Genomic DNA, 14504 nt, shown 5'->3' with positions numbered 1-14504 from the left:
ATACAAGAGACGGGTACATCAGGGGGTGTAGAAGGAGTTGGAATACAAGAGACGGGTACATCAGGGGGTGTAGAAGGAGTTGGAATACAAGAGACGGGTACATCAGGGGGTGTAGAAGGAGTTGGAATACAAGAGACGGGTACATCAGGGGGTGTAGAAGGAGTTGGAATACAAGAGACGGGTACATCAGGGGGTGTAGAAGGAGTTAGAATACAAGAGACGGGTACATCAGGGGGTGTAGAAGGAGTCAGAATACAAGAGACGGGTACATCAGGGGGTGTAGAAGGAGTTAGAATACAAGAGACGGGTACATCAGGGGGTGTAGAAGGAGTTGGAATACAAGAGACGGGTACATCAGGGGGTGTAGAAGGAGTTGGAATACAAGAGACGGGTACATCAGGGGGTGTAGAAGGAGTTGGAATACAAGAGACGGGTACATCAGGGGGTGTAGATTGAAGTCAGAATACAAGAGACGGGTACATAAACAAATATTTACACATGTTAAGTTTGCTGAAAATAAACGCAGTTCAGTGAGGACGTTCACACACACACACACACACACACACACACACACACACGGCTGCATTAGATCAGGTGGTGTAGAAAACATGAAGCAGTGACCCCAACACTGACACGAAATGTATTTTCTATAACTCAAGCTCAATTGGTCTTTCCGTGATACCTTGCATCATTGCCTCCAGAAAGTCTCACATTCCTGTGACCTTCTCTCTCCCCCAAAATCATTTAGAGAAGGAAACGAGGAGAGAGAGGAAGCGAGTAAACAAAGCAAAGAATCATTGAGAAAGGGCCTCAGATGAGTTTCCTTACCCTGCTTCCACAGATCAGTAGCTCCACCTCTTCAGGTCTAAATAAACACTTGAGAGGCGACTCGTTGGTGACCATCTGAAAGCCCCTCCTGAAGGCTTTGAACTGGCGCTCCACACTCTTATTAAGGATGTAATCACCATACAGAGAGACAAATTCCTGGAGATCACACACAGAAACAGATAGGACCAGTCAGAATTAAATGGCATCATTCACTTCCACTGCATCAACTTCTTTGATACTTCAGTAAGTGTTTTTTTTTATTTATTTCACCTTTATTTAACCAGGTAGGCCAGTTGAGAACAAGTTCTCATTTACAACTGCGACCTGGCCAGGATAAAGCAAAGCAGTTCGACACAAACAAAACAGTTACACAAACAAACGTACAGCCAATAACACAATAGGGGAAAAAAAGGGTTTTCTATTTATGTAAAGTGTGCAAATGTAGGGAGGTAAGGCAATAAATAGGCCCTAGAGGTGAAAATAATTACAATTTAGCATTAACACTGGAGTGACAGATGTGCAGATGATGATGTGCAAGTAGAGATACTGGGGGTACAAAAGAGCAAGAGGGTAAGTGACATTATGGGGATGAGGTAGTTGGATGGGCTATTTACAGATGAGCTATTTACAGGTACAGTGATCGGTAAGCTGCTCTGACAGCTGGTGTTTAAAGCTAGTGAGGGAGATATAAGTCTCCAACTTCAGTGATTTTTGCAGTTCGTTCCAGTCATTGGCAGCAGAGAACTGGAAGGAAAGGTGGCCAAAAGAGGAGTTGGCTTTGGGGGTGACCAGTGAAATATACCTGCTGGAGCTCGTGCTACGGGCGGGTGTTGCTATGGTGACCAGTGAGCTGAGATAAGGCGGGGCTTTACCTAGCAGGGTCTTGTAGATGACCTGGAGCCAGTGGGTTTGGCGACGAGTATGAAGCGAGGGCCAGCCAACGAGAGCGTACAGGTTGCAGTGGTGGGTAGTATATGGGGCTTTGGTGACAAAACGGATGAAACTATGATAGACTGCATCCAATTTGCTGAGTAAAGTGTTGGAGGCTATTTTGTAAATGACATCGCCGAAGTCGAGGATTGGTAGGATAGTCAGTTTTACGAGGGTAGATTTGGCAGCATGAGTGAAGGAGGCTTTGTTGTGAAATAGGAAGCCGATTCTAGATTTAATTTTGGATTGGAGATATTTGATGTGAGTCTGGAAGGAGAGTTTACAGTCTAACCAGACACCTAGGTATTTGTAGTTGTCCACATATTCTAAGTCAGAACCGTCCAGAGTAGTGATGCTGGACGGGCGGGCAGGTGCAGGCAGCGATCGGTTGAAGAGCATGCATTTAGTTTTACTTGTGTTTAGGAGCAGTTGGAGGCCACGGAAGGAGAGTTGTATGGCATTGAAGCTCGTCTGGAGGGTTGTTAACACAGTGTCCAAAGAAAGGCCAGAAGTATACAGAATGGTGTCGTCTGCGTAGAGGTGGATCAGAGACTCACCAGCAGCAAGAGCGACATCATTGATATATACAGAGAAGAGAGTCGGCCTGAGAGTTGAACCCTGTGGCACCCCCATAGAGACTACCAGAGGTCCGGACAACAGGCCCTCCAATTTGACACACTGAACTCTATCGGAGAAGTAGTTGGTGAACCAGGGGAGGCAGTCATTTGAGAAGCCAAGGCTGTTGAGTCTGCCGATAAGAATGTTGTGATTGACAGAGAAAGCCTTGGCCTGGTCGATGAATACGGCTGCACAGTACTGTGTTTTATCGATGGCAGTTATGATATCGTTTAGGACCTTGAGGGTGGCTGAGGTGCACCCATGACCAGCTCTGAAACCAGATTGCATAGCGGAGAAGGTACGGTGGGATTCGAAATGGTCGGTAATCTGTTTGTTAAATTGGCTTTTGAAGACTTTAGAAAGGCAGGGTAGAATAGATATAGGTCTGTAGCAGTTTGGGTCTAGAGTGTCTCCCCCTTTGAAGAGGGGAATGAGCGCGGTCCGGGGATAGACTAGATACTTCAGAGGTCCTGTGATAGACTAGATACTTCAGCCAGTCAGTGGTCCTGTGACAGACTAGATACTTCAGCCAGTCAGTGGTCCTGTGACAGACTAGATACTTCAGCCAGTCAGTGGTCCTGTGATAGACTAGATACTTCAGTGGTCCTGTAATAGACTAGATACTTCAGTGGTCCTGTGATAGACTAGATACTTCAGTGGTCCTGTAATAGACTAGATACTTCAGTGGTCCTGTGACAGACTAGATACTTCAGCCAGTCAGTGGTCCTGTGATAGACTAGATACTTCAGTGGTCCTGTGACAGACTAGATACTTCAGCCAGTCAGTGGTCCTGTGATAGACTAGATAATTCAGAGGTCCTGTGATAGACTAGATACTTCAGTGGTCCTGTGATAGACTAGATACTTCAGTGGTCCTGTGATAGACTAGATACTTCAGAGGTCCTGTGATAGACTAGATACTTCAGTGGTCCTGTGATAGACTAGATACTTCAGTGGTCCTGTGATAGACTAGATACTTCAGTGGTCCTGTAATAGACTAGATACTTCAGCCAGTCAGTGGTCCTGGGATAGACTAGATACTTCAGTCAGTCAGTGGTCCTGGGATAGACTAGATACTTCAGTCAGTCAGTGGTCCTGTGATAGACTAGATACTTCAGTGGTCCTGTAATAGACTAGATACTTCAGTCAGTCAGTGGTCCTGTGATAGACTAGATACTTCAGTCAGTCAGTCAGTCAGTGGTCCTGGGATAGACTAGATACTTCAGTGGTCCTGTAATAGACTAGATACTTCAGTGGTCCTGTGATAGACTAGATACTTCAGTCATTCAGCCAGTCAGTGGTCCTGGGATAGACTAGATACTTCAGTGGTCCTGTAATAGACTAGATACTTCAGTGGTCCTGTGATAGACTAGATACTTCAGTCAGTCAGTGGTCCTGGGATAGACTAGATACTTCAGTCAGTCAGTGGTCCTGGGATAGACTAGATACTTCAGTCAGTCAGTCAGTCAGTCAGTGGTCCTGTAATAGACTAGATACTTCAGTGGTCCTGTGACAGACTAGATACTTCAGTGGTCCTGTGACAGACTAGATACTTCTCTATGGGTCGTTCTGGACAGGGCTACAACAAAATATTCACCTTTCTATTGTCCTCACTAAACAGGTATCTCACCTTTCTATTGTCCTCACTAACAGGTATCTCACCTTTCTATTGTCCTCACTAAACAGGTATCTCACCTTTCTATTGTCCTCACTAACAGGTATCTCACCTTTCTATTGTCCTCACCAACAGGTATCTCACCTTTCTATTGTCCTCACTAAACAGGTATCTCACCTTTCTATTGTCCTCACCAACAGGTATCTCACCTTTCTATTGTCCTCATTAACAGGTATCTCACCTTTCTATTGTCCTCATTAACAGGTATCTCACCTTTCTATTGTCCTCATTAACAGGTATCTGACCTTTCTATTGTCCGCATTAACAGGTATCTCACCTTTCTATTGTCCGCATTAACAGGTATCTTGTCCCCGTTTTCCTTCAGGTCGTAAGTGATGGGTTCTCCAAACAGGTCCGTCTGTGAGATCTGGAAGGTGATCATCATGTCCTCCTCCACGTCTCCCTCATAGTCCAGCAGCTCCTTCAGACTCTGGTACTGAACCTGGCATGGGAGAGACCCCAGGCTGTCAGTCAGTCGGTATAAACGGGAGAGACCCCAGGCTGTCAGTCAGTCGGTATAAACGGGAGAGACCCCAGGCTGTCAGTCAGTCGGTATAAACGGGAGAGACCCCAGGCTGTCAGTCAGTCGGTATAAACGGGAGAGACCCCAGGCTGTCAGTCAGTCGGTATAAACGGGAGAGACCCCAGGCTGTCAGTCAGTATAAACGGGAGAGACCCCAGGCTGTCAGTCAGTCAGTATAAACGGGAGAGACCCCAGGCTGTCAGTCAGTCGGTATAAACGGGAGAGACCCCAGGCTGTCAGTCAGTCAGTATAAACGGGAGAGACCCCAGGCTGTCAGTCAGTCAGTATAAACGGGAGAGACCCCAGGCTGTCAGTCAGTCAGTATAAACGGGAGAGACCCCAGGCTGTCAGTCAGTCAGTATAAACGGGAGAGACCCCAGGCTGTCAGTCAGTCAGTATAAACGGGAGAGACCCCAGGCTGTCAGTCAGTCAGTATAAACGGGAGAGACCCCAGGCTGTCAGTCAGTCGGTATAAACGGGAGAGACCCCAGGCTGTCAGTCAGTCGGTATAAACGGGAGAGACCCCAGGCTGTCAGTCAGTCGGTATAAACGGGAGAGACCCCAGGCTGTCAGTCAGTCGGTATAAACGGGAGAGACCCCAGGCTGTCAGTCAGTCAGTATAAACGGGAGAGACCCCAGGCTGTCAGTCAGTCAGTATAAACGGGAGAGACCCCAGGCTGTCAGTCAGTCAGTATAAACGGGAGAGACCCCAGGCTGTCAGTCAGTCAGTATAAACGGGAGAGACCCCAGGCTGTCAGTCAGTCAGTATAAACGGGAGAGACCCCAGGCTGTCAGTCAGTCGGTATAAACGGGAGAGACCCCAGGCTGTCAGTCAGTATAAACGGGAGAGACCCCAGGCTGTCAGTCAGTATAAACGGGAGAGACCCCAGGCTGTCAGTCAGTCAGTATAAACGGGAGAGACCCCAGGCTGTCAGTCGGTATAAACGGGAGAGACCCCAGGCTGTCAGTCAGTATAAACGGGAGAGACCCCAGGCTGTCAGTCAGTATAAACGGGAGAGACCCCAGGCTGTCAGTCAGTATAAATGGGAGACCACCAATATTTAACACAGGGATAAGCACGCTATATTAACACGTAGCTAACAGAGGGATTAGCATGCTATATTAATACGTAGCTAACAGAGGGATAAGCACGCTATATTAATACGTAGCTAACAGAAGGATAAGCATGCTATATTAATACGTAGCTAACAGAGGGATTAGCAGGCTATATTAATACGTAGCTAACAGAGGGATTAGCATGCTATATTAATACGTAGCTAACAGAGGGATAAGCATGCTATATTAATACGTAGCTAACAGGGGGATTAGCGAGCTATATTAATACGTAGCTAACAGAGGGATAAGCAGGCTATATTAACACGTAGCTAACAGAGGGATAAGCGCGCTATATTAACACGTAGCTAACAGAAGGATAAGCGCGCTATATTAATACGTAGCTAACAGAGGGATAAGCAGGCTATAATAATAGGTAGCTAACAGAGGGATTAGCATGCTATATTAATACGTAGCTAACAGAGGGATTAGCATGCTATATTAATACGTAGCTAACAGAGGGATTAGCATGCTATATTAATACGTAGCTAACAGAGGGATTAGCATGCTATATTAATACGTAGCTAACAGAGGGATTAGCATGCTATATTAATACGTAGCTAACAGAGGGATTAGCATGCTGTATTAATATGTAGCTAACAGAGGGATAAGTGCGCTATATTAATACGTAGCTAACAGAGGGATAAGCGCGCTATACTAATACGTAGCTAACAGAAGGATTAGCATGCTATATTAATACGTAGCTAACAGAAGGATTAGCGCGCTATATTAATACGTAGCTAACAGAGGGATTAGCAGGCTATAATAATAGGTAGCTAACAGAGGGATTAGCATGCTATATTAATACGTAGCTAACAGAGGGATTAGCATGCTGTATTAATATGTAGCTAACAGAGGGATAAGCGCGCTATATTAATACGTAGCTAACAGAGGGATAAGCGCGCTATACTAATACGTAGCTAACAGAAGGATTAGCATGCTATATTAATACGTAGCTAACAGAAGGATTAGCGCGCTATATTAATACGTAGCTAACAGAGGGATAAGCGTGCTATATTAATACGTAGCTAACAGAGGGATTAGCGTGCTATATTAATACGTAGCTAACAGAAGGATTAGCATGCTATATTAATACGTAGCTAACAGAGGGATTAGCATGCTATATTAATACGTAGCTAACAGAGGGATTAGCATGCTATATTAATACGTAGCTAACAGAGGGATTAGCATGCTATATTAATACGTAGCTAACAGAGGGATTAGCATGCTATATTAATACGTAGCTAACAGAGGGATTAGCAGGCTATAATAATAGGTAGCTAACAGAGGGATTAGCATGCTATATTAATACGTAGCTAACAGAGGGATAAGCGCGCTATATTAATACGTAGCTAACAGAGGGATAAGCGCGCTATATTAATACGTAGCTAACAGAAGGATAAGCGTGCTATATTAATACGTAGCTAACAGAAGGATAAGCAGGCTATAATAATAGGTAGCTAACAGAAGGATAAGCATGCTATATTATGAAATTGCAAGGTTTTTAATCAAAATTGAATACACAGCTCTTGTAGTAGTTGTCTAACCTGAAACACTTTTTAATTACATAGACCGATTAAAAATGACATTTAAACATATTTCAGCATGTTCAAGTACCGGATGTGAGTCTGCCAGGTCCAGATAGGTGCCTTTCTTCCCCATCAGTTTCCTGTAGACCACCATGGGAAAGTGAACATCCAGGATGCAGTTGTTGTAGATGGCCAGGCCCAGGACGATGCCAATCAGGGTGAACTGGGCCTCATTCTCCAGAGAAGGCGGGTTGAACCAGAACAGCTTGGTGGACTCGTCATAGGTAAACATGCCTGGAGGAGGGAGGGAGAACTGGACTTTAATACCAAGAAAACAGATGGACAATTTGTTTGTGAATATTAAGTTCAAGTTTAAAACTTTGTCAAAATATATATTTTTATAGAAATGTGTCTATGGCTAACATACGGTGCATTCGCAAAGTGTTCAGATCCCTTCACTTCTTCCACATTTTGTTACATTACGGCCTTACTTTAAAATGGACAACAAAATTGTTTTACGTCATCAATCGACACACAATACCCCATAATGACAAAACAAAAACGGATTTTGGGAAATTTGGCAAATTAATTTAAAAAAGCCTGAAATATCACATTTACATATGTATTCACACCCTTTACTTTTGTATTTATTATGGATCTCCATTAGTTCCTGCCAAGGCAGCAGCTACTCTTCCTGGGGTTTATTATGGATCCCCATTAGTTCCTGCCAAGGCAGCAGCTACTCTTCCTGGGGTTTATTATGGATGCCCATTAGTTCCTGCCAAGGCAGCAGCTACTCTTCCTGGGGTTTATTATGGATGCCCATTAGTTCCTGCCAAGGCAGCAGCTACTCTTCCTGGGGTTTATTATGGATCCCCATTAGTTCCTGCCAAGGCAGCAGCTACTCTTCCTGGGGTTTATTATGGATCCCCATTAGTTCCTGCCAAGGCAGCAGCTACTCTTCCTGGGGTTTATTATGGATCCCCATTAGTTCCTGCCAAGGCAGCAGCTACTCTTCCTGGGGTTTATTATGGATCCCCATTAGTTCCTGCCAAGGCAGCAGCTACTCTTCCTGGGGTTTATTATGGATCCCCATTAGTTCCTGCCAAGGCAGCAGCTACTCTTCCTGGGGTTTATTATGGATCCCCATTAGTTCCTGCCAAGGCAGCAGCTACTCTACCTGGGGTTTATTATGGATCCTCATTAGTTCCTGTCAAGGCAGCAGCTACTCTTCCTGGGGTTTATTATGGATCCCCATTAGTTCCTGTCAAGGCAGCGGCTACTCTTCCTGGGGTTTATTATGGATCCCCATTAGTTCCTGCCAAGGCAGCGGCTACTCTTCCTGGGGTTTATTATGGATCCCCATTAGTTCCGGCCAAGGCAGCAGCTACTCTTCCTGGGGTTTATTATGGATCCCCATTAGTTCCTGCCAAGGCAGCGGCTACTCTTCCTGGGGTTTATTATGGATCCCCATTAGTTCCTGCCAAGGCAGCGGCTACTCTTCCTGGGGTTTATTATGGATCCCCATTAGTTCCTGCCAAGGCAGCGGCTACTCTTCCTGGGGTTTATTATGGATCCCCATTAGTTCCTGCCAAGGCAGCGGCTACTCTTCCTGGGGTATATTATTGATCCCCATTAGTTCCTGCCAAGGCAGCGGCTACTCTTCCTGGGGTTTATTATGGATGCCCATTAGTTCCTGCCAAGGCAGCGGCTACTCTTATGGGGTTTATTATGGATCCCCACTAGTTCCTGTCAAGGCAGCAGCTACTCTTCCTGGGGTTTATTATGGATGCCCATTAGTTCCTGTCAAGGCAGCAGCTACTCTACCTGGGGTTTATTATGGATCCCCATTAGTTCCTGCCAAGGCAGCAGCTACTCTACCTGGGGTTTATTATGGATCCCCATTAGTTCCTGCCAAGGCAGCGGCTACTCTTCCTGGGGTATATTATTGATCCCCATTAGTTCCTGCCAAGGCAGCGGCTACTCTTCCTGGGGTTTATTATGGATGCCCATTAGTTCCTGCCAAGGCAGCGGCTACTCTTCCTGGGGTTTATTATGGATCCCCATTAGTTCCTGCCAAGGCAGCGGCTACTCTTCCTGGGGTTTATTATGGATGCCCATTAGTTCCTGTCAAGGCAGCAGCTACTCTTCCTGGGGTTTATTATGGATCCCCATTAGTTCCTGTCAAGGCAGCAGCTACTCTACCTGGGGTTTATTATGGATCCCCATTAGTTCCTGCCAAGGCAGCAGCTACTCTACCTGGGGTTTATTATGGATCCCCATTAGTACCTACCAAGGCAGCAGCTACTCTACCTGGGGTTTATTATGGATGCCCATTAGTTCCTGCCAAGGCAGCAGCTACTCTTCCTGGGGTTTATTATGGATCCCCATTAGTTCCTGTCAAGGCAGCAGCTACTCTTCCTGGGGTCAAGAAAAATTAAGGCAGTTTATACAATTTTAAAAACATTACAATACATTCACAGACTATGTGCCCTCAGGCCCTTACTCCAACACTACCACATATATACAGTACTAAATCCATGTATACATGTGAGTATAGTGCGTATGTTATCCTGTCTGTCTGTCTGTCTGTCTGTCTGTCTGTCTGTCTGTCTGTCTGTCTGTCTGTCTGTCTGTCTGTCTGTCTGTCTGTCTGTCTGTCTGTCTGTCTGTCTGTCTGTCTGTCTGTCTGTCTGTCTGTCTGTCTGTCTGTCTGTCTGTCTGTCTGTCTGTCTTTCTTCACAGTCCCCGCTGCTCCATAAGGTGTTTTTTATTTTATTTGTTTTGTTTTTTAAATCTAATTTTACTGCTTGCGTCAGTTACCTGATGTGGAATAGAGTTCCATGTAGTCATGGCTCTATGTAGTACTGTGTGCCTCCCATAGCCTGTTCTGGACTTGGGGACTGTGAAGAGACCTCTGGTGGCATGTCTTGTGGGGTATGGATGGGTGTCTGAGCTGTGTGCCAGTAGTTTAGACAGACCTCTGGTGGCATGTCTTGTGGGGTATGCATGGGTGTCTGAGCTGTGTGCCAGTAGTTTAGACAGACCTCTGGTGGCATGTCTTGTGGGGTATGGATGGGTGTCTGAGCTGTGTACCAGTAGTTTAAACAGACCTCTGGTGGCATGTCTTGTGGGGTATGGATGGGTGTCTGAGCTGTGTACCAGTAGTTTAAACAGACCTCTGGTGGCATGTCTTGTGGGGTATGCATGGGTGTCCGAGCTGTGTGCCAGTAGTTTAAACAGACCTCTGGTGGCATGTCTTGTGGGGTATGCATGGGTGTCTGAGCTGTGTGCCAGTAGTTTAGACAGACAGCTCGGTGCATTCAACATGTCAATACCTCTCATAAATAAAAGTAGTGATGAGGTCAATCTCTCCTCCACTTTCAGCCAGGAGAGATTGACATGCATATTATTAATATTAGTTCTCTGTGTACATCCAAGGGTTCTGAACCAATTGCAATTTTCTTAAGTCCTTTGATGTGGCACCTGACCACACGACTGAACAGGTGTCCAGGTGTGACAGAACTAGGGCCTGAAGGACCTGCCTTGTTGATAGTGTTGTTAAAAGAAGGTAGAAACTAGGGCCTGTAGGACCTGCCTTGTTGATAGTGTTGTTAAAAGAAGGTAGAAACTAGGGCCTGAAGGACCTGCCTTGTTGACAGTGTTGTGAAGAAGGTAGAAACTAGGGCCTGTAGGACCTGCCTTGTTGATAGTGTTGTTAAGAAGGCAGAAACTAGGGCCTGTAGGACCTGCCTTGTTGATAGTGTTGTTAAGGTAGAAACTAGGGCCTGTAGGACCTGCCTTGTTGACAGTGTTGTGAAGAAGGTAGAAACTAGAGCCTGTAGGACCTGCCTTGTTGATAGTGTTGTTAAGGTAGAAACTAGGGCCTGTAGGACCTGCCTTGTTGACAGTGTTGTTAAGGTAGAAACTAGGGCCTGTAGGACCTGCCTTGTTGATAGTGTTGTTAAGGTAGAAACTAGGGCCTGTAGGACCTGCCTTGTTGATAGTGTTGTTAAGGTAGAAACTAGGGCCTGTAGGACCTGCCTTGTTGACAGTGTTGTTAAGAAGGTAGAGCATAGCTTTATTATGGACATACTTCTCCGTCTTAGCTACTGTTGTATCAATATGTTTTGACCAGGACAGTTTACAATTCAAGGTAATTCCAAGCAGTTTAGTCACCTAAACTTGCTCAATTTCCACATGATTTATTACAAGATTTAGTTGAGGTTTAGGGTTTAGTGAATGATTTGTCCCAAATACAATGCTTTTAGTTTAAAAATATATATTTAGGACTAACTTATTCCTTGCCACCCACTCTGAAACTAACTGCAGCTCTTTAAGTGTTGCAGTCATTTCAGTCGCTGTCGTAGCTGACGTGTATAGTGTTGAGTCATCCACATACATAGACACTCTGGCTTTCCTCTAAGCCAGTTGCAATTTATTAGTTAAGTACTTTGTTGAAGCACCTTAGGCAGGGATTACAGCCTCGAGTCTTCTTAGGTATGACACTACAAGCTTGGCACACCTGTATTTGGGGAGTTTCTCCCATTCTTCTCTGCAGATCGTCTCAAGGTCTGTCAGGTTGGATGGGGAGCGTCGCTACACAGCTATTTTCAGGTCTCTCCAGAGATGTTTGATCGGGGTTCAAGTCCGGGCTCTGGCTGGGCCAATCAAGGACATTCAGAGACTTGTCCCGAAGCCACTCCTGCGTTGTCTTGGCTGTGTGCTTAGGATCGTTGTCCTGTTGGAAGGTGAACCTTCACCCCAGTCTGAGGTCCTGAACGCTCTGGAGTGGGTTTTTATCAAAGACCTCTCTGTACTTTGCTCCATTCATCTTTCCCTCGATCCTGACTAGTCTCCCAGTCCCTGCCGCTGAAAGACATTCCCACAGCATGATGCTGCCACCACCATGCTTCACCGTAGGGATGGTGCCAGGTTTCCTCCAGACGTGACGCTTGGCATTCAGGACAAATAGTTTAATCTCGGTTTCATCAGACCAGAGAATCTTGTTTCTCATGGTCTGATAGTCTTTACGTACTTTGGGCAAACTCCAAGCGGGTTGTCATGTGCGTTTTACTGAGGAGTGGCTTCCGTCTGGTCACTCTACCATAAAGGCCTGATTAGTAGAGTGCTGCAGAGATGGTTGTCCTTCTGAAAGGTTCTCCCATCTCCTCAGAGAAACTCTGGAGCTCTGTCAGAATGACCATTGGGTTCTTGGGCACCTCTCTGACCAAGGCCCTTCTGCCCCGATAGCTCAGTTTGGTTGTGCGGCCAGCTCTAGGAAGAGTCTTGGTGGTTCCAAACTTGTTCCATTTAAGAATGATGGAGGCCACTGTGTTCTTGGGGACCTTCGATGCTGCAGACATTTTTTGGTACCCTTCCCCAGATCTGTCCCTGAGCTCTCCAGACAATTCCTTCGACCTCATGGCTTGGTTTTTGCTCTGACATGCACTGTCAACTGTGGGACCTTGTATAGACAGGTGTGTGCCTTTCCAAATCATGTCCATTCAATTGAATTTACCACAAGTGGACTCCAATGAAGTTGTAGAAACATCAAGGAGGATCAATTTCGAGTCTCAAATCAAAGGGTCTGAATGCTTATGTAAAATAAGGTATCTGTTATTTATATTTAATACATTAGCAAAAACGACTAAACTTGTTTTCGCTTTGTCATTATATCTAGATTGATGAGGATTTAAAAAAATGTACTTTATCCATTTTAGAATAAGACTAATGTAACAAAATGTGGAAAAACAGAAGGGGTCTTGATACATTTCTATATACATTAGGAAAGTGTCTTTGGCTTACATATAACAACATGAATAACGCAAAGCCTGAGAGACTACATTGTATTTTATCAACCACAGATAAAGCATTCAATTCCAAGCAGAACATCTCACCAATATCAGGGTTAAACATCTCCTCCAGGACTAGCTGGAAGAACTCTTTAGAGACCCCTCCCTCGTCGACGCCCTGCTCGCCTTCAAACTCCACAAACAGCTGCTTCCTCAGGTCCGCAGGGTTCTCCATGGAGATCATCTCTAACTGTAGGACGCAGACCATTAGGTTAGGAGAGGGGACAGACACACAGAGGAACCCTTCCCATTCACCTTAGCCTGGTCTTGGTCGACCGAGAGACGTCTGTTCTTTCCACCAATCGATTGGTAGAAATGTTAAAAAGTATTTTTCCATATCTAGACACATCCAATGTGTTTTAAATCAAATCAACGATATGCACCGAGCTTGTCTGACAAAATAATTAAAGACACTGATGACTAGAGGGAGTCCGACCGACGTGACCGCTAAGCAACTCTGCAGTATTATTTTGGTTTTTGTTATTTCTTACATTACCCCAGAATGTTCTTCGCGTTTTTACATACAGACGGAAATCACTCACCTGCATTTCGAACAAAAATATTACTTATCTGAATTGGATTCTTTGTTCGTACCCCCCAAGGTACATGAACTTATCCCAGAGGTAAGATGCCACAGAGATGAGGTATTCGGAGTGGACTTCTAGTCCGAGTCAGGAGGCGAACACGCCATCCACCGCTTCTGAGTATATTACTGGCTAATGTTCAATCCCTGGACAATAGAGTAGAGACGAGCTCAGGGCGAGGATCTCCTTCCAGAGAGACATGAGGGATTGTAACATACTCTGTTTCATGGAATCATGGCTCTGTAAGGATATACTGTCCCTGTCCGTACAGCCAGCAGGGTTCTCAGTACATCACGCAGACAGGAATAAAGAACTCTCCGGGAAGAAGAAATGCGGAGGTGTTTCATGATTAACAACTCATGGTGTGATTGTGGTAATGTACAGGAACTCAAGTCCTTTAGTTCACCCGACCTCGAATACCTCAAATGTTGACCATATTACCTCCCAAGAGAATTCTCTTCGGCTAATGTCGCAGCCATATCGCAGTATATTCCCCCTCAAGCCGATACCACGACGGCCCTCAAGGAACTACACTAGACTTTGTGCAACTGGAAACCACATATCCTGGAGGCCACATTTATTGTAGCTGGGGATTTTAACAAAGCAAATCTGAGGAAAACACTACTGAAGTTCTACCAACACATTGACTGTAGAACTTGAGCTTCAAAAACTCTATCGTTGTTACTCTCTCTTCCTGGATGGCTACAAGGCCCTCCCCCTTCCTCCTTTCGGCAAATCAGATGATGACTCCATTCTGCTACTCCCTTCCTATAGGCAGAAACTCAAACAGAAATTATCCGTGCTAAGAACTGTTCAACGCTGGTCTGACCAATCGGAATCCATGCTTCAA

The 14504-nt window shown here is 45.4% G+C and overlaps 1 protein-coding gene across 6 annotated transcripts in view; it reads right to left on the bottom strand.

Moving 5' to 3' along the window:
- Positions 1–14504, bottom strand: part of LOC115151429 (ubiquitin-protein ligase E3A) — a 46410-nt gene that overhangs the window by 2117 nt on the left and 29789 nt on the right. For all 6 annotated transcript variants that reach the window (XM_029695356.1, XM_029695358.1, XM_029695355.1 and 3 more), the window contains 4 exons: positions 13116–13260; positions 7304–7509; positions 4328–4492; positions 829–984 (listed from right to left, as the gene is read on the bottom strand). In XM_029695356.1, coding sequence (XP_029551216.1) covers positions 829–984; positions 4328–4492; positions 7304–7509; positions 13116–13260 — 672 coding nt within the window. The remainder of the gene's footprint in view (positions 1–828; positions 985–4327; positions 4493–7303; positions 7510–13115; positions 13261–14504) is intronic.

This window comes from Salmo trutta, chromosome 17 (assembly GCF_901001165.1).
Source record: "Salmo trutta chromosome 17, fSalTru1.1, whole genome shotgun sequence".
Classification (NCBI taxonomy): domain Eukaryota; kingdom Metazoa; phylum Chordata; class Actinopteri; order Salmoniformes; family Salmonidae; genus Salmo; species Salmo trutta.
Note: the sequence above shows the minus strand (reverse complement) of the source record. Positions and strands in the feature narration are given on the sequence as shown.